The sequence below is a fragment of the Amblyraja radiata genome, chromosome 28 (genome assembly GCF_010909765.2).
Source record: "Amblyraja radiata isolate CabotCenter1 chromosome 28, sAmbRad1.1.pri, whole genome shotgun sequence".
NCBI lineage: Eukaryota > Metazoa > Chordata > Chondrichthyes > Rajiformes > Rajidae > Amblyraja > Amblyraja radiata.
Genome location: NC_045983.1, coordinates 2,139,834 through 2,159,397, shown reverse-complemented (window position 1 = coordinate 2,159,397; position 19,564 = coordinate 2,139,834). Strand labels below are relative to the sequence as shown.

The 19,564-nt window shown below is 42.7% G+C and overlaps 1 protein-coding gene and 1 long non-coding RNA gene across 8 annotated transcripts in view; one reads left to right on the top strand and one right to left on the bottom strand.

The window, feature by feature from the left end:
- cux1 (cut like homeobox 1) overlaps positions 1 to 19,564 on the top strand; it is a 445,449-nt gene that overhangs the window by 211,992 nt on the left and 213,893 nt on the right. For all 7 annotated transcript variants that reach the window (XM_033045571.1, XM_033045568.1, XM_033045567.1 and 4 more), the window contains exons 9-10: positions 16,806 to 16,854; positions 18,801 to 18,905. In XM_033045571.1, coding sequence (XP_032901462.1) covers positions 16,806 to 16,854; positions 18,801 to 18,905 — 154 coding nt within the window. The remainder of the gene's footprint in view (positions 1 to 16,805; positions 16,855 to 18,800; positions 18,906 to 19,564) is intronic.
- Positions 9,020 to 9,693, bottom strand: LOC116988723. Its single transcript, XR_004416052.1, has 2 exons — positions 9,569 to 9,693; positions 9,020 to 9,111 (listed from the first exon to the last, which is right to left on the bottom strand). It is a non-coding gene; the product is annotated as an uncharacterized LOC116988723 (long non-coding RNA).

Sequence of the window (19,564 nt, the reverse complement as noted above, 5' to 3'; positions counted from 1 at the left end):
GATTTTTACTTATGTTTACTCTTGAGTATTTTTGTGACAGAGAAAGAAATATAAACACAGTAACAACATTTGAAGGTACTATAACAACATTTCAAAGGCATTTGGACAGCTACATGGATGGGAGGGGTTTGGATAGATATGTGCCAGGTGCAGGCAAGTGGGACTAGTGCAGATGGGGCATCTTGCTCAGCATGGGCAAGTAGGGCCAAAGGGCCTGTTTCCGTGCACTATAACTCTATGAATCCAATTGTTTGTATGGAATTAAAACAATTTTGTTGTATTCTTCAATACATTCACCTTAACCAACTGCTCCTAATGATTAATTTTGGGGATAACCCTCTGTACAACATGCCTCTTATTTCTATTCATTAAATGAAAGGATCTAAATATAGACATCTTAGCACAAAACATTTTGATGTGGCACATGTTAAAATATGCATAATGTGTGACGATATTACATAACAATATTCTTTACTGGGCTTGCATTAATATTAATGCACTCATTTGAAACTGCCGTTTGCCGCTGCATTTTCGTGAGAGGATTGAGTTTCAGCTATGTTTGAAAGCACTAGATCTGCCTTTGACACACAGCGGCATGCTGGAGCCCTTCTCATTAATCAGCCAACCTCTCATATCCAGGTATCCAATGTCATTAAAGCTTTGCACAAAAACGCAGCCTGATCATTAAGTTGAGATAAATAATTCCTTCAGTGCAATAGGGATGAAACCTTTGTAATTTATACATAGAGTCATTATGACTTTATGTCATAGTCATATACCGTGGATATAGGCCCTTCGGTCCAATTTGCCCAACCAACAAGCCCCATCTACACTAGGTACACAAAAATGCTGGAGAAACTCAGCGGGTTCAGCAGCATCTATGGAGCGAAGGAGGTAGGCAACGTTTCGGCGCGAAACGTTGCCTATCTCCTTCGCTCCATAGATGCTGCTGCACCCGCTTAGTTTCTCCAGCATTTTTGTGTACCTTTGATTTTCCAGCATCTGCAGTTCCTTCTTAAACCCATCTACACTTGTCCCATCTGTCTGTGTTTGGCCCATATCCCTCTAAACCTATCCTGTCCATGTACCTGTCCAAATATTTTATAAATGTTGTAATAGTGCCTGCCAACTACCTCCTGTGGCAGCTCATTCCATATACCAACCATCCTTTGTGTAAAATAAAAATGTTGCCCCTCAGATTTCTATTAAATGATTGTTTAGAATAAAGGTAAGGGCATGTCTATTCTAAATTAAATGTGGTCAAATGAAATTGTATCGAACTGCTGAAATATGCTGGTTTAGATTTTAGTTTTTGTGCCCACTTAAATGAGGATGATTATTTGGACGGGTACATGGATGGGAGGGATATGGGCTGGACGCGGGCAGGTGGGACTCGTGTAGATGGAGCATCTCGGTCAGCATGGGCAAGTTGGGCCAAAGGGCCTGTTTATAATAAATTTAATTAAAAATGTAATAGATTTTAATGAATCTTAATCAATTAAATTAAAATTGTAAATTAGTTCAGGAAATGGGTGTATTTGATGCACAAGAATGCCGCTGGGTTGGTTCAAAGTCACTGAGTCATATAGAACAGCACAGCAACAGTGCCTTTGGCTCACTGCCTCCATGCCAACCTTATTGCACAAAACAGCTTTTATTTTCCCTGTCTAGAATTTTGTCAGTGCCAACAGGGAGAATGGAAAGGAAGGTGAGTAAGTGTGTTACTGGGACTCAGGCCAAGTAATCACGGGGACGACAGGCCTGGTGCTGGGGAGAGATGTTGTTGGGGGTGACTCATTTACTGCCAGACAGTTGCAAATTCTGATGTAGATTTGCTCTTGGTGAACACCACGGAGTTTGGTAATACATGGTAAACCACACTGTGGTACAGAACTCAAGTCCGGCACATCAAATTTAACGTTCCTCAAAACCTAGTCCTTCTCAAACCATCTGAGAATAGAAGTGAAGAAGTGATAAATGAGGAAATATTCCACGTAGGGGCCTGGGAAGTGTGATATTGCAGAGGGATTGAGTACAGGTACATAATTCCCTGAAATCGGTGTTACAGGTAGATAGGGTGGTCAAAAAAGACCGGAGGGGTCTTGACCCGAATTGGCAATCATTTTTCCCGACCGGCTGAGTTACCGGCACGTTGTGTCTATCCTCTGGTTAACAAAGGCTTTTGGTACATTGGCCTTCACTAGTCAGAGTAAGTATAGAAGTTGTCACCTTATGTTATAGTTGCAGAAGATGTTGACGAGGCTGCACTTGGAGCATTGTGTTCAGTTTTGGTTATCCTGCTTTAGGAAGGATGTCATTGAACTGGACAGAGTGCTGGAGTAGCTCAGCGGGACAGGCTACATCTCAGGAGGAGATGTTTCAGGTTGGAACGATCTCCTGAGATGCTGCCTGACCCACTGAGCTACTCCAGCACTCTGTCAACATTTGCAACTTCCAGTCTATTGGCATCAACATTGACCTTTAACTTGAGGGCCTGCCCTAGTCCTTTTCCAGAACCATTTTAAAGCTGATAGAAGTGTAGTTGCTGCCTTCCGAAAGCCTCCCTCATTGATACTTAAGACACTTGCCCAGCCAGTTTCCTAAGAGTTGGTCAGTCTTGTCCTTTCCCTTGTCGGGCCCTCTACATAGTGCCTGAGGAAACCTTTCTGAACACATTTGACAAATTCTATACCATCTGAGCCCTGGCGCTAAGTAATCCCAGTCTATATTGGGATAGTTAAAATTCTCAATGATGTCAACCTTATTAGTCTTGTAGGTGGATAAAGAGGAGAAGATGTAAGGTGCACCTTACAAGGTGCTCATCCCCATTTTTATTTCTCAGCTCTGCCCATATAATCTCACTGGATGAATCTTCAGCAATGCATCTCAGACCACTGCCTGAGAATGTATTTCTCCTTGCTGAATAAAGCAACCCTACTCTTTTACCTGCACTTCTATCTCGTCTGCAACCTGTACCCTGGAACATTAAGCTGTGTTAACCATGTTGTCGTATAATGGTAATAACGTCCCAGTCGCACGCATCCATCCACGCTCTGAGTTAATTCACTTTATCCATTAGGACTCTCACATTGAAATAAATGAAATCTTTTCTAGCTCCCTGCCCTGCTCATGCCCATGCTCTTGCCCCATGGCGCATTGAGAAGAGGGCGAGGCCCAGATGGTGGGGATCCTTGATGGTGGACAATGCCATCTTCTTGAGGCAGTGCCTCATGTAGATGTGTTTGATGGACACATGTATTCTTCATACCATTTAAAAAGGATTGAGACACGCACTTGAATCAACAAAGCAAATATGGGTAAGTGGGACAAATCTAGACGTACAACACCCAGCATGGATGTGGTGGACCAAAGAGCTGTACAACTCGATGACACAAAGCTGTGTATATAGACCATTGGCCTTTTGCACACATTTGGTGTATTAGAGTTTACTTGGCAGTTGAAGAGTGATACTGTTGGTAGAATGGAGAAACTGCAGATGCTGGATGGCACAAAAGGACACAAAATGCTGGAGTAACTCAGCTGGTCAGGCAGCATCTCCGGAGAACATGGATAGGTGAGGTTTGGGTCGAGACCATTCTTCTGACCCTATACCCAATACAGATACTATCAGTTGGGACACTCAGATGGTGGTCCAGTGGTGGCTAGCCTGCCCCAGTGGAGTGCTGGAGAATCCATAACCTCCAACTCAAGTTTGTGATGGGAGAATCTTCAATGGTCTTCACTGAATTGAGAAGAGTTACTGTGGGTTATAAAACATTGCCATTGTCATTTAAATGTTGGGATCTAATCTTTATCTGTGCACTTTTGTGAAATGTAGGAATAGAGTGAGTCCATATTGTGGCTGGGCTGATCCAGGAAATGAAAGCCCCACTTTGCTGCTCTTTGTTACCCCATCAACATTTTTCTTTCTGATACATATCCAATTTCATTTTGGAAATTACTTTTGAAATAGTTTCTGCCAACCTGTCAGGGTATATATAGAGGTCATAACCCACTGATTAAAATGATTTCTCATCTATCCTCTCCTACTTCTGTCCAAGCATTATTACCATTTATTTAATCAGTGTCCTCTGGTTACCTATCTCCCCTATCAATGTACATCATCAAAACTACTCAGAATTTTCCCTTAATCTGCACAATTGCAAGAATAAACCTCGCTAAACTATAATCCTAATTCCTGGTAACATTCTGGTAAACCAGCTCTGTGCACCGACAGACTGATACATTACACATAGAACAGCACAGGAGCAGGCCCTTCGGCCCACTATGTTTGTGCCCAACTAACTTCATGTACTGCACTGGTCTTGCTCACCTGGAAGGACTGCTGTTGTCCTGGGATGGATATGACGGAGGGAATATATGGACGGGCGTTTCGTCTCCTGCGGTTGCGTGGGGAAGTACCCGGGGAGGCGATGGTCTGGGTGGGAAGGGATGAGTGAACCGGGGAGTTATGGCAGGAGCGGTCTTCCTGGAAGGCGGAAAGAGGTGGGGATGGAAAGATGTGACTAGTGGTGGGTCCCGACCCTGAAGGTCACATCCATGATATCCAGAGATGCTGCCTAACCTGTCGAGTTACCCCAGCACTTTGGGTTTTATTTGTAAACCTATATCTGCACACCCTTGTTTCCACACCTTCTGCATAAGCTTTTTAGGTGCTCTATTTTGTCCTTGACTGGTCAGTTAATTGGCCACTGTAAATTAGACTTAGTACGATGTCGATGGGCATGTGTGCAATACGTTGTAACGGTACAGGCAAATAAGGAGAGGGGAGTGGGACTAACGGCATTGCCCAAAGGAACTCAGCATGGATCTGATGTGCCGAATGGCCTCTTCTTTGTCTTTAGACAGCTACAGTGTGGAAACAAGCCCTTCAGCCCACGGAGTCCGTGCCGACCAGCGATCCCCCATACACTAGTACTATCCTACACTCGAGGGACAATTTACAATTTTTTTTTACCGAAGCCAATTAACCTACAAACCTGTACTTCTTGGGAGTGTGGGAGGAAACCAGAGCACTCGGAGAAAACCCATACGGTAACAGAGAGAACGCACAAACTCCATACAGACAGCTCCCGTAGTCAGGATTAAACCCGGGTCTCTGGCACTGTAAGGCAGCAACTCTACTGCTGCGCCACCGTGTCACCCCGGCATGATAAATAAGTGACTGAATTCTACTGAGCAGTCCAAGTTATTTCAACCATATCTAATACATGCGTTTGTGCACTGATTGATGTGAATTAGTTCAAAACTTGAAAAGCAAGAAACTATTGATGCTTTCAATAGAACTTAGAACAGTACAAACCCACAACGTGTGTGCCAAACATGATGACAAGTTAAATTGATCTCATCTGCCTGTACATGATCCATATCCCTCTATTCCCTGCACTTCCATGTGCGTATCCAAAAGCCGCTTAAACGCCACTATCGTATCTGCATCCACCACCACCCCAGGCAATGTGTTCCAGGCCCCCATCACCCTATGTAAAACAACGTGCCCCGAACCTCTCCATGAAACTTTCCCCCTCTCACCTTATAGCTGTGCCCTCTAGTGTTGGACATTTTCACCCTGTGGAAAAAAGGTTCTGACTGTCTACCCTGTCTATGCTTCTCATAATTGTATTTACTTCTATGAAGTCTCCCTTCAATCTCTGATGTTCCAGGGAAAACAATCGGTCTATCCATCCTATAGGTGAAACTCTCTAATCCAGGCAGCATTCTGGTAAACCTCCTCTGCACCCTCTCTAAAGCCTCCACATCTTTCCTGTAATGGGGTGATCAGAATGTCACACAATACTCCATATGCGGCCTAACCAAAGTCTGCTTCATGGCTTCCTGACTCTTACATTCAATGCCCCTAGTAATGAAGGCAAGTATACCATATGCCTTATTCACCACCCGAGCTACATCTTCAGTAAGCTATGAACTTGGACTCCAAGATCCCTCTGCACATCAGTGCTGTCAAAGGTCTTGCCATTAACTGTAACCTCCCAAGTGCAACACCTCACACTTGCTCGGGTTAAATTCCATCTGCCATTCCTCTGCCCATTTCTGCAGCTGATCAATATCACGCTGTATCTTCAGACAGTCTTCCTCACTTTTTGCAACTCCACAGTTTTGGTGTCATCAACAAACTTACTCACCAACCCATGTACATTTACATCCAGGTCATTTATATATCAGAAAAAGCAGAGGTCCCAGCACAGATTCCTGCAGAACTCCACTGGTCATAGACCTCCAGCCTTAATATTTACCTTCCACCATAACCCTGTCTTTTATGAATAACACTGTTCTGAATCCACATGACCAAATCATTGTGAATCCCATCCATCTTAATCTTCTGGATCAGCTCAACATGAGGGACCTTATCAAAAGCCTTACTAAAATCCATGTGGGAGAGTCTAGGACCCGAGGTCATAACCTCGGGTCCTAGAGGTCATGAAAATGGTGGGCCGGCGTCTGCAGAGACTTACAAAGAAAACTGGACTAACTATTCACCACCAAATGCATACAGATCATCTTCTCTCATATAAAGATGCCCTGACTGCTGCTAAATCCCCCTACTACTCCAACATCATCAACAACAGTGAAAATAACACTCGGACTTTATTCTCCACTGTCAACAAACTACTTAAGCCTCCTGAAACCTCGAATCACCTCACCTCCACTGCTCAGTGTAATACGTTTTTGGACTTCTTCAGTACCAAAATCACCAGCATTCATCACCAATTGAACTCTTTCTCAGCTTCTGCTCACAACAGCCCACCCTGGACTTCCACACTGGACTCCCCACTCTCCACCCTATCTACTTTCCAGCTTCCAACAGTCGAAGAAATAACTAAACTCATCACCAAGTCGAAGAACTCCTCCTGCTTGCTTGATCCCATCCCTACTGTCCTGGTTAAATCCTGTCTGCCCTCTATCTCACCCATCATAACGTCCATAATTAACTCCTCCCTATCAACTGCTACTGTCCCTACATCTCTCAAAACAGCTTCTGTCACCCCGATTCTAAAAAAACCAGGTTCTGATCCAAACAATCCAAATAACTAACGCCCCATCTCCAACCTCCCATTCATCACTAAACTCTGGAAAGGACAGTAGCGACACAACTTCAAGTCCACCTTCAAAACAATAATCTCTATGAACCATTTCAGTCCGGTTTTCGCCACAATCACAGCACTGAAACAGCCTTGGTAAAAATTACAAATGATCTCCTTCTCGCAGCTGACACCAGTCACTTATCCATTCTGATCCTCCTCGACCTCACAGCAGCCTTTGACACCATCTCCCACCCAATTCTTCTGGAACGTCTATCTGCCACCGGCATCAACAACAATGCACTACACGACAGAAAACAGTTCATCCAGGGAAATAAAGTCACATCCACAACTGCCACAGTCACCCATGGTGTTCCTCAGGCAACGGTGCTGGGGCCACTGCTTTTTATCATCTATATTCAAACTCTTGGCAATATTCTACGTCATTTTGGAATCAATTTTCACTGCTACGCCGATGATACACAACTTTACCTCTCCACAAAACCAAACACCTCCCTTCCCCCAACTGCCCTCACCACCTGTCTTCAAGCTATCAGCAACTGGATGTCACTCAACCTTCTAAAACTCAATGGAAATAAAACAGAAATCATGCTAATTGGCTCAAAGTCTATACTCTCCAAAACCCACCCGTTCACCATTTCAGTTGATGGCTCACCCATACCCACCTCCTCCCATGTCAAAAGTCTCGGCGTCATTCTGGACAGTACACTTTCCTTTGGCCCCCACATCAGCAATATCACACGCTCTGCATACTTTCATCTCCGCAACATCTCCAGAATCCGCCCCTCCCTCTCCAAAGACAATACAAATGTCCTCATCCACGCTCTGGTCACATCCCGCATCGATTACTGCAACGCCCTCCTCACTTGCACCTCCAATAAACTTCTTCATCACCTCCAATGCATTCAGAACTCTGCAGCCCGGATCATCACCCGCACCAGATCATCGGACCACATCACACCCATCCTCACTCAGCTCCACTGGCTCCCTGTGCACCACTGGATTAACTACAAGATTTTACTGCTGACCTTCAAAGCCCTACACCACCTTGCTCCCCAATACCTCTCTGACCTGCTGCTACCATACACTCCTTCCCGGTCACTTCGTTCCTCCTCAGCTGCAATTTTAACTGTCCCCACATTTAGACTCAGCACCATGGGTGCCAGAGCCTTCAGCTGCTCTGCCCCATGTCTCTGGAACACTCTCCCACCTCCCATCCGTCACCTGGACACTATCGATCAATTCAAATCACAACTCAAAACACACCTGTTTAGATTAGCATACCCGACATAACTTCCACCATGTTCACCCTGATTTTAATGACTTAAAATGTCTTGTGTATTTTTTTAAACTTTTATTTATTTCTTTATTTATTTATTTTTAATCAACTTGATTTTAATATTGATAAATGTATTGTGATTTTATGTCCTGTAAGGTGTCCTTGGGTGTCCAGAAAGGCGCCAGCAAATAAAATGCATTATTATTATTATTAACCTCAGAATAAAATGTTCCTTTAGCAAGGAGTTTAGCGAGGAGGAATTTCTTTAGTTAGATGGTGGTGAATCTGTGGAATTCAATGACACAGAAGGCTGTGGATATTTTTAAGGAAGAGATAGATAGATTCTTGATTAGTACGAATGTCAGAGGTTATGGGGAAAAGGCACGAGAATGGGGTTAAGAGGGACAGATAGATCAACCATGATTGAATGGCCTAATTCTGCTCCTTTTACTTATGAACATCCACCGCCCTACCTACATTAAACTTTTTTCTCACCTCCTCATTTCCCTTCTACATTTATAAATTCTCCTGTTTTTGTATAAAGGCTCATAATAGTGGATCTACAGTGCCCTCCATAATGTTTGGGACAAAGACCCATCATTTATTTATTGGCCTCTGTACTCCACAATTTGAGATTTGTAATGGAAAAAATCACATGTGGTAAAGGTGCACATTGTCCGATTTTATTGAAGGCTATTCATATACATTTTGGTTTCACCATGTAGAAATTACAGCTGTGTTTATACATAATCCCTTTCCTGCTGGACATATACAGGAAGAGATGTATCAGCAGAGCCATCTCCATCATCAAAGACCCCTACCACCCATCGCATCACATATTCTCCATCCTGCCATCTGGGAAGAGGTACAGGAGCATTAGCTGCAAAACCAGCAGGATGCTCCTCAGCTTCTTCCCGCAGGCTATAAGACTGATAAACGGACTTTGCCTCCTGCCAAAGTATCGCGCACCAACCACCAACCTGGACACACTGCAGCAGAGGCACTGTCGTGCCGCTGCCGATCGGAACGCCTGTTGATGTTTAGTAGAGAGTAGAGTGTTTAATTTGTTCATGATATATGTATTTTTATTTCTATTTATTTTTTACTGCACACTGAATGGACACTGGTTGAGCAACGTTTTTTTATTTCCTCTGGGTATGTGAGTACCCAGGAAAATGACAATAAAGATATACTATACTATACTAATCACCCCCCCCCCCATTTCTGGGCACCATAATGTTTGGGACACATGGCTTCACAGGTGTGTGTAATTGCTCAGGGGTGTTTAATTACCTCCTTAATGCAGGTATAAGAGAGCTCTCAGCACCTAGTCTTTCCTCCGAGGTAGACAAAAATGCTGGAGAAACCCAGCGGGTGAGGCAGCATCTATGGAGCGAAGGAAATAGGCAGGTTATTGGGTTGAGACCCTTCTGCCAGCATCTGCAGTTCCTTCTTAAACAACTAGTCTTTCCATCACCTTTGGAAACTTTTATTGCTGTTTATCAACATGAGGACCAAAGTTGTGCCAATGAAAATCAAAGGAGCCATTATGAGACTGAGTAACAAGAATAAAACTCTTAGAGACATCAGCCAAATCTTAGGCTTACCAAAAGCAACTGTTTGGAATATCATTAAGAAGAAAGAGAGCACTGGTGAACTTACTAATCGCAAAGGGACTGGCAGGCCAAGGAAGACATCCACAGTTGATAGAAAAACCCCAAACACCTGTCCGACAGATCAGAAACATTCTTCAGGAGTCAGGTGTGGATTTGTCAAAGACCACTGTCCGCAGAAGACTTCATGAACAGAAATACAGAGGCTACACTGCAAGATGCAAACCACTGGTTAGCCGCAAAAATAGGAAGGGCAGGTTACAGTTTGCCAAGAAGTACTTAAAAGAGCAACCACAGTTCTGGAAAAAGGTCTTGTGGACAGATGAGACGAAGATGGACTTATATCAGGGTGATGGCAAGAGTAAAGTATGGAGGTGAGTAGGAACTGCCCAAGATCCAAAGCATACCACCTCATCTGTGAAACACGGTGGTGGGGGTGTTATGGTCTGGGCATGTATGGTACTGGCTCACTTATCTTCATTGATGATACAACTGCTGATGGTGGTAGCACAATGAATTCTGAAGTGTATAGACACATCCTATCTGCTCAAGTTCAAACAAATGCCTCAAACTCATTGGCCAGCAATTCATTCAAGGCAATTATCCCAAACATACTGCTAAAGCAACAAAGGAGTTTTTCAAAGCTAAAAAATGGTCAATTCTTGAGTGGCCAAGTCAATCACCTGATCTGAACCCAACGGAGCTTGCCTTTTATATGCTGAAGAGAAAACTTAAGGGGACTAGCCCCCAAAACAAGCATAAGCTAAAGATGGCTGCAATACAGGTCTGGCAGAGCATCACCAGAGAAGACACCCAGCAACTGGTGATGTCCATGAATCACAGACTTCAAGCAGTCATTGCATGCAAAGGATATGCAATAAAATACTAAACATGACTACTTTCATTTACATGACATTGCTGTGTCCCAAACATTATGGTGCCCTGAATTTGGGGGACTATGTATAAACACTGCTGCAATTTCTACATGGTGAAACCAAAATGTATAAAAATGGTCTTTATTAAAATCTGACAATGTGCACTTTAAGCACATGTGATTTTTTTTCTATTACAAATCTCAAATTGTGGAATATAGAGGCAAATAAATAAATGATGGGTCTTTGTCCCAAACATTATGGAGGGCACTGTATGGATCGAGCTGCCAGAATAGATAGTTGAGGCAGATGATATCACATTTAAAAAACATTTGGACGGGTCCATGAATGAGGAAGGTTGAGAGGGACATGCACCAAACACTTGGGATGTGGCACCTTGGTCGGCATGACTATTTGTCTTCGGTAACCCTTTCTGTTTTATGTACAAGTAAAAGCTCTTACAATCATTCTTTGTTTCTAACCATGTAGCCAATAGTCCAGCTGTAGATGACATGATGGAATATTGAGCTATTTTCTTGATAATTCTTTGATTGAGACGACACCTCTTTTGCAAATGTAAAAGTTAACAATGCAAATTTAAAAAAAAATTATCAACTCTCTTTCTGATCCAAAAGAATTTTCTTTAGGTCATTGAAATAATTGATAAGTCTTCTTCAATTTTGTGTGAGTACATTATATTAAAAAGACGTCTCAAATTATTAAATGAATGTCTCTTAGGTATGAACCCCGTTTGATCCAAATGTATTAATTTATGAACGTATTTACTTAGTCTTCTTGCCAAAGTTTTCACTACTATTTTCTGATCTGTATTTAGCAGGGCAATTGCTCTGTATGAACCAGATCTTCTGGATATTTATCTTTTTTGGGTATAAGTTTGATAGTTGATTCAGCTAGTGTTTGTGGTAGTGTCTGTACTTTAAATGCATATGTATAAAGCTTGTGTAAACGTGGTGAAATTACCTCGTGAAATCTTTTATAAAATTCATTACTGAACCCGTCTGGTCCCGGTACCGGGTTTTACCGTTCTTCAGTGAATTTATTGTCTCTTCTATTTCTTTGATTGAAACCTATGCTCCTAATTCCTCTTGTTCCAGTGGGTTAAGTGTTGGGAGATTACAGTTGGCCAGAAAGTTTGTGATTTTACTGCTTTCTGTTGATGTTTTGGATGTATATAAATTTTGATAAAATTGAACAAATCTTTCGTTAATGTCTTTGGGCAGCATTAACAATTCGTCTTTGTCTGATTTAATTTTTAGAATAGTCTGATCCTTTTCACCTTTTTTCAGCTGACGTGCTAAACGTTTGTGTGGCTTATTGCCAAATTCAAAATTTTCCTGTTTTGTTATTTGAAATCTAATAACTCTTGCAGATAACATTTGGTTTAGTTTAAATTTCAATATTGCTATCTTGTGTTTATCTATAGTTGGATCTTTCGAGTTTTCTAAATCAAGTTGCAATTGTTCCGTCCTATTCTTTTTATTTTTAAAAGCTTGGTATGAAATAATAGAACCTCTAATACACGCCTTAAAAGATTACCATAATAGGGAGGGTGAGATATCTGGGGTATCATTGGTCTCAAAGAAAAGTTCCATCTGATTATGCAGATTCTGCTGTTATGCAGAATTTTTACTGGTTTCCCCAATGGAACGTTAATTGTTCTGCTTCCTTTGGAGATAATGTCTCATCTCATCTAAAGTACAACATTTTTGCTTTGTGAGAGCGTAGGAGGAGCATTGGCAATAACATTGTACTAAACCTATACATTTTAGATTGCCATTCACCATTTTCATGCTACAATAATGCTGGTTCCATTTATCATGTGTTGTACCTGGCATTTCTCTGTGGTCACCAATAAATATAGCAAGTAAATTTCATTTCTGCTGTGGATTAGAATCAGAGTCCATTTTTGAAACGGTTACTAAATAGAAAATATGTGATTATGGTGAGAACATTTTAAGTAAAGAAACAGTGAGTACAGAATATTGTAGGTAGCAAATATACGAACAATTGAAACCTCCAGAGACCTCAGGCTGCCTGTTTTTCAGCATAGCCACAGTATACATTATTTTATTGCCGTTTCAATTTATGCCACGTGAAATTTTATTTTTAAATGTTTATAAAACAAATTCAGTCATGCTTCTCAAAGCCTGGAGATTTGTGGACAGGAGTAGTCAGCCTGTCAACTGTCCTTTGACAGTTCATCTACTGTGTTGGCACAGTGGTGCAACTGATGTTGCCTCACAGTGCCAGAGACCCAGGTTCAATCCTGACCTCGGGTGTTGTCAGTGTGCATGTTGCACGCTTTGAAGGTTATTTGGCCTCTGTAAATTGCCCCTAATGTACAGCGAGTGTGATTACATAGAACGACGGTGAACGGGTGATCGATCACTGGCTGCTGGGCTTGATTCTGTGGTGTATCTTGCAATTCAATTCAGTTCCATCTACATCCAAGTTGTGTGTATGATTGAACCCGGCCTTGTCTTGGTCATTATTTCCTCATTAATATCATAGTAGTGGATTTTAACTTTCCCGGATTTTAACTAAGCGGAAAGACCCATGCTGGCCCCAAGTACGTCAGGGTGAATCTTTGGGACGGTTTGACACGGGACACGCGCTGAGGGCTGATCATCCTGCAGCGGGCCGCCCTTGTGGAGGGTGTATAGTGTTAAAAGGCCGAAACACCCAGTGATGCAAGGGTACACTACTGATGATGTGTCCTGTGCCCAACTGTCCTGAAGGTTACCCAGGCCAAGATATACGTATCCCCCCCCCGCCCCCCACCGATGTTGAGCGTCTACCACTCTCAACAATCAACGAATGTCGTGAAATGCTCCCCACCTATTGGCACAAGGGACTTCTTAACATCTTGTCCTGTGTATTTGATTCCCCAATATAATGCTGGTCCCATTTATCATGTGTTGTACCTGGCATTTTTCAGTGGTCACCAATAAATATAGCAAGTAAATTTCATTTCTGTTGTGGATTAGTGTCTGAGTCTTGAATATTGTCATAGTACCAAGGCCTTAAATGTGGTGGAATTCGTCAAATCTGTTCAGGAATGTTTCCTCAGGCAATATGTGACTGGCGCTGTGCCTCGGGAATCTGCAGTGCTAAACCCATTGCTGTTTGTGGTTCATATCAACAATTTGGTTGGTAATATAAAATACATGATTAGTAGGTTTACAGTTGACAGTAAATGGGTTTATATCATAGACAGCGAAGATGGTTATCAAAAATGACAGTATGATCTTAGTCAGTTGCGCAAGTGGGCTGAGGAACGCAGATAAGTGCTAGTTGTTGCGTTTTGTGAAGTCAAACCAGGGCAGGACCTTCACAGTGAATGGTCGGGCCCTGGGGAGTGTTGTAGAGCAGAGGCATCTAGGACAGGGGTGGGGAACCTGCGGCCTTTTGAATGAATCCAAATTTTGTAGAACAAATCCTTTTACTTTTATTTAAGAAGGAACTGCAGATGCTGGAAAATCGTAGTAGACAAAAATGCTGGAGAAACTCAGCAGGTGAGTCAGCATCTATGGAGCGAAGGAAATAGGGCGAAAAAGGGTTGCCTAAAGGGTCTTGACGTTTCGGGTCGAGACCCTTCTTCAGACCTGAAGAAAGGTCTCGACCCGAAACGTTGCCTATTTCTTTCACTCCATAGATGCTGCCTCACCCACTGAGTTTCTCCAGCATTTTTGTCTACCTTTTATTTGTATTAATATGTTTTTGTTCGTCTTTTATTACTTTTATTTTAATCTTAAAATGAACGTATTTAAAATACCAAAGAGTAAAAGAAGATTCAACGAAATAATCCAACTCGACTGACAGCCACAATTAAAACATTAGTAAGTCATGAGGGCTATTTGAACAAAATAATGTACATTTTGAGGTATATCTAATTGAAGTTTCTTGGATACGGCTTTATTAGATTACTAGATTAGCTAACAATGTGGCATTCCAACATGAAAAGGTTCCCCACCCCTGATCTAGGAGTTCAGGTACTAGTTACTCCTAAAGTAGAAAGGGTGGTCAAGACGGCTTTTTGTATATTTGCCTCTTCATCAGTCAGGGTAATGAATATGGAAGTTGTGATGTTATGCTGCAGTTATTCAAGACGTTGGCGAGACTGCATTTGGAGTATTATGTTCAGTTTTGGTCATTCTGCTGTAGGAAGGATGTTGTTTATCTGTAATGAGTGCAGAAAATATTTATGAGGATGTTGCCAGAGCTTTAGGGCCTAAGCTAAAGGGAGAGGTTAGAGTGCTAGGACTTTACTCCTTGGAGTGCAGGCAGCTGAGGGGTGATCTTAGAAACATAGAAACATAGGAAATAAGTGGAGGAGGAGGCCATTCGGCCCTTCAAGCCAGCACCGCCATTCATTTTGATCATGGTTGATGGTCCCCTATCAATAACCCATGCCTGCCTTCTCCCCATATCCCTTGACTCCACTAGCCCCTAGAGCTCTATCTAACTCTCTCTTAAATCCATCCAGTGATTTGGCCTCCAGTGCCCTCTGTGGCAGGGAATTCCGTAAATTCACAACTCTCTGGGTGAAAAAGTTTTTTTCTCACCTCAGTATTAAATGACCTCCCCTTTATTCTAAGACGGTGGTCCTTGGTTCTGGACTAGCCCCACATTGGGAACATTTTTCCTGCACCTTTTAGAGGTGTATAAGATAATGAGGGGAATAGATAGAGTAAATGCACACAGTATTTTACCTAGAGTAGGGGATCCAAGAACCAGAAGACACAGGTTTAAGGTGAGAGGGAAAAAATGTAATAGGTACCTGAGGGTGGTGGGTATATGGAACGAGCTGCCAGAGGAGGTAGTTGAGGCAGGAACTACAACCACATTTGCATGGGCACATGTATAGGAAAGATATAGTGGGATGTGGGCCAAATTGGCAGACGTGACTAGTGTATATTGGGCATGCTGGTCAGCATGGGCAAGTTGGGCCGAAGGGTTTGTTTCCGTGCTGTATGACTCTGTGACTCTAAAGATGGAAGTAAGTCCGTTCTACATATTCAGTGCTTTTGTTGCACTGTGCTCTTTTGTAATGTTTTTTTTTTGTTAGTTTTCTTGTGAATCTTCCCCTGTTCTGTGCTTAAGAGACCTTTCTGTTTCTTATTCTTAGTACATAATTCATATTACCACTGCTGGGACAACAGAGCTGCAAAGGCTTTATTTAGTGTTGTAAGGATTGAGAGAACATTATAAATTTTTTAAAATTAAATTTCTTTATTTATATAGCACATTTTTAGTCAACTTGCATTGACCCCAAAGTGCTTCACATAATTACATCCACACACACAGGCAAAGGTGGGTGAAGTGTCTTGCCCAAGGACACACACAGGCAAAGGTGGGTGAAGTGTCTTGCCCAAGGACACAACGACAGTATGCACTCCAAGCGGGATTCGAACCAGCTACCTTCCGGTTGCCAGCCGAACACTTAGCCCATTGTGCCATCTGTCGTCCATAAAGCAATGATGTATTTTGGAGGGTACACAAAATGCTGGAGAAACTCAGCGGGTGCAGCAGCATCTATGGAGCGAAGGAAATAGGCAACGCTTCGGGCCGAAACCCTTCTTCAGACTGACTGTATTTTGGAGGGTAGCGTGGAAGGAAGTGTCGGGTATCAGAGTATAATTTGGCCAACTGTTTTGCAGCCAAATTAAATAGACCAGGATTGTGCAATATAACATAAATCTCTGGATGAAGTGTGTTTTCCAATGTTATATAAGGACATTTCCAATCCAAAATAATTACTGAGGTGAGGACTACTTTTGAATGAATGAACACTTTATTATCAGTTACAGTGAAATTCTTAGTTTTGTGTCCCATACACAAAGCATGTAAAGAGTCGCCATGTATAGAGGGCCAACATAATGCACAGATATATTTGCACAGAGTTTAGGATTGTAATTCACTTCCATTCTTTCTATTACAGAGCAGACGAAATTGAAATGATCATGACAGACCTGGAACGAGCTAATCAGGTAACAGATTATATGTTTTGGTGACTGATCTTCGTCTTGCAGTTTCTCACTCTCCTTATTGCTCCCTCCCCTCTCTCCTTTTGCACCCCCCACCTTCTTCCTGTTCCCTTTTTGTCACCGCTCATCTTTTCTTCCCATCCAACTATATGAAGAAAGTCATTACACCCTTTGTCATTAAAGGGTGTAAAAATAATTCACTGGGACCTAGGGTGGTGCAGCGGGTAGAGCCGCTGCCTCACAGCGCCAGCTTTCCGGTTCAATCCTAACCTCGGATGCTGTCTGTGTGGAGTTTGCATGTTCTCCCTGTGACGGCATGGGTTTTCTCCGAGTGCACTCGTTTCCCCCACATCCCAAAGACGTGTGGGTTTGTGTTTGGGTGCTGGTAAATTGCCCCTAGTGTGTAGGTGACTGGTACAGTCTGGGGGCGGGGGGGAATTGAGAGAGAATGAAATAGGATTAGATTAATGTAGTTGATGGTCAGTATGGACTTGGTGGGCCATAGAGCCAGTTTCCATGCTGTTTCTCAACGATCCTATGATGTTACCAGGACTGGAGAGCTTGAGTTAAAAGGACAGACTGGATAGGCTGGGAAGTTTTTTCTCGGTGCGTAGGAAGCTGAGGGATGACCTTATTGAGCTTTATACAATCTTGAGGGGCATAGGTAAGATGGATGGTCACAGATTTTTGCCAGGGTATGGTAGTCTAAAGCTTGAGGGTGTAGATTTAAGGTGAGAGGGAAAAAATTGAAAAGGAGTTGAGAGCATGTTTTTCTCAAGAAGATGGTGAGTATGGAATGAGCTGCCAGAGGGAGCTGTCAAGACAGGTACAAATTGACAGGCACATGAACAGGAAAGATGAACAGGAATATATGCCAAGCTGTGATATCTAAGTTGAGGGGAGAAAGATGGGAACCTGAAGGGCAACCTTTTTACACCAGCGGTGGTAGGTACTGTATATGGAACGGCTGCCAGAGGAGGTAGTTGTGGCAGGTACTATCACAATGTTTAAGAAACATTTGGACAGATACATGGATATGAATGGTTTGGAGGGGTATGGACCAAACACAGGCAGGTGGGACTCATTTAGATGGGGCAGTTTGGTTGGCATGGACGTTAGCCAAAGCTCTGGTTTCTGTGTTGTATGACTCTCTCTCACCATCCCATTCTGCCTGTCCACTGCTTCTTCATTCTTACCCTTCTTCTTCTTTCGTGTGGGGTGCACAGCCTAAAGTTGTTGGACAACTTGTTCTATTTGATCTTCCGTTTGTACACGTTGAGTTGATTGCATTAGTCGAAACAGGGTGGACCACGTGAAGGTTGCAATCTTCCACCCCACATTCTTCTTACCCTGCTCCTTCTCCTCACACTTCTGGTTTTGTGCAGCGTGGAAACAGGCTATTCTGCCTATCATATTCATGCCAACCCCTGGGTACCCACACTTCTCTGTTCTATTTCAATCTCCTCTTTCCCCTTCCATCCCCTTCTCTTAACACCTCTTCACTCTCCTCATATCCTGACCTCCTGATCACTTATTTATATCTCTTCCCCCCCCCCCCCCCGTGGTTTAAAAAAAAGTCTGCTCTTCTGCTCCCCCGCCCCATTACAAATAAAATCCCCTTCAGTCACATCTGTGGAAAAAGAAATTGAATAAAAGAATCTCGTTCCACTTGTTTTTATTCTGTCTGAAAAAATCACTGAGCTGCAACATTAATATCAGCAGGGATTCCTTGCTCCTGGCGTTAAATTGCTGTCATAATCACTCAATTATTTCCTCCTTGTACGGTTTAAAATGAATATCCATCACTTCCAGTATTTTCGTTTTACATTCATTAGGTTGACTGTTAAGGAAAATCTGTTATAGTCAGTGGCGCAGAAATTGATTAATGGGCCCATATAATTTGTCAGCTGTTCAATGAATAAGTTTGTTTTTTCTCCCCTTTTTCTCAGAGGGCAGAAGTGGTTCAGAGAGAAGCAGAGTCCTTACGCGAGCAGCTTTCCTCAGCTAACAAATCCCTTCAGCTGGCCACGCAGATTCAGAAAGCTCCTGATGTGGTAAGCCATTAAAGAATATGATTGAAATGAGGGATTGACTGATAATCACGTTTTTCACTGTAAACTGTCATAGATGTTCCAATTCACTTTGTTTAGTTTAGAGATACAGCGTGGAAACAGGCCCTTTGGCCCACCGAGTCCACACCAACCAGCGATCCCCAGACATTAACACTACCCTACACACACTGGGGACAATTTTACATTTATACCAAGCCAATTAACCTGCAAACCTGTACGTCTTTGTAGTGTGGGAGGAAACCGAAGATCTTGGAGAAAACCCACGCAGGTCATACAAACTCTTTACAGACAAGCAGGATTGAACCTGCGCCTCTGGTGCGGTAAGGCAGCAACTCTAATGCTGCACCACCATGCGCAGAATTGCTATTAATTCTGCCGATAAATGCCCAGGTTTTAATGACAAGCAAATGTGGGTGTTGGGGTGGGGTCGTTCCTTTAGAGGTGGTGCATGCACGGTTGGCATCTTCCATAGGTTCCAGACTTCATGTGCTATAGAGCGGAATGTGATACTATCTGTGTTTAATCACCTCACGCCACAAGCTCCAGCGGGCACGTTCAGTCACAAGTCACGCTCCACTTGCTTGGTACAATTTCTTTACCAAAAATAAACGAATCCAATTATTTACAATAATAATATTTAC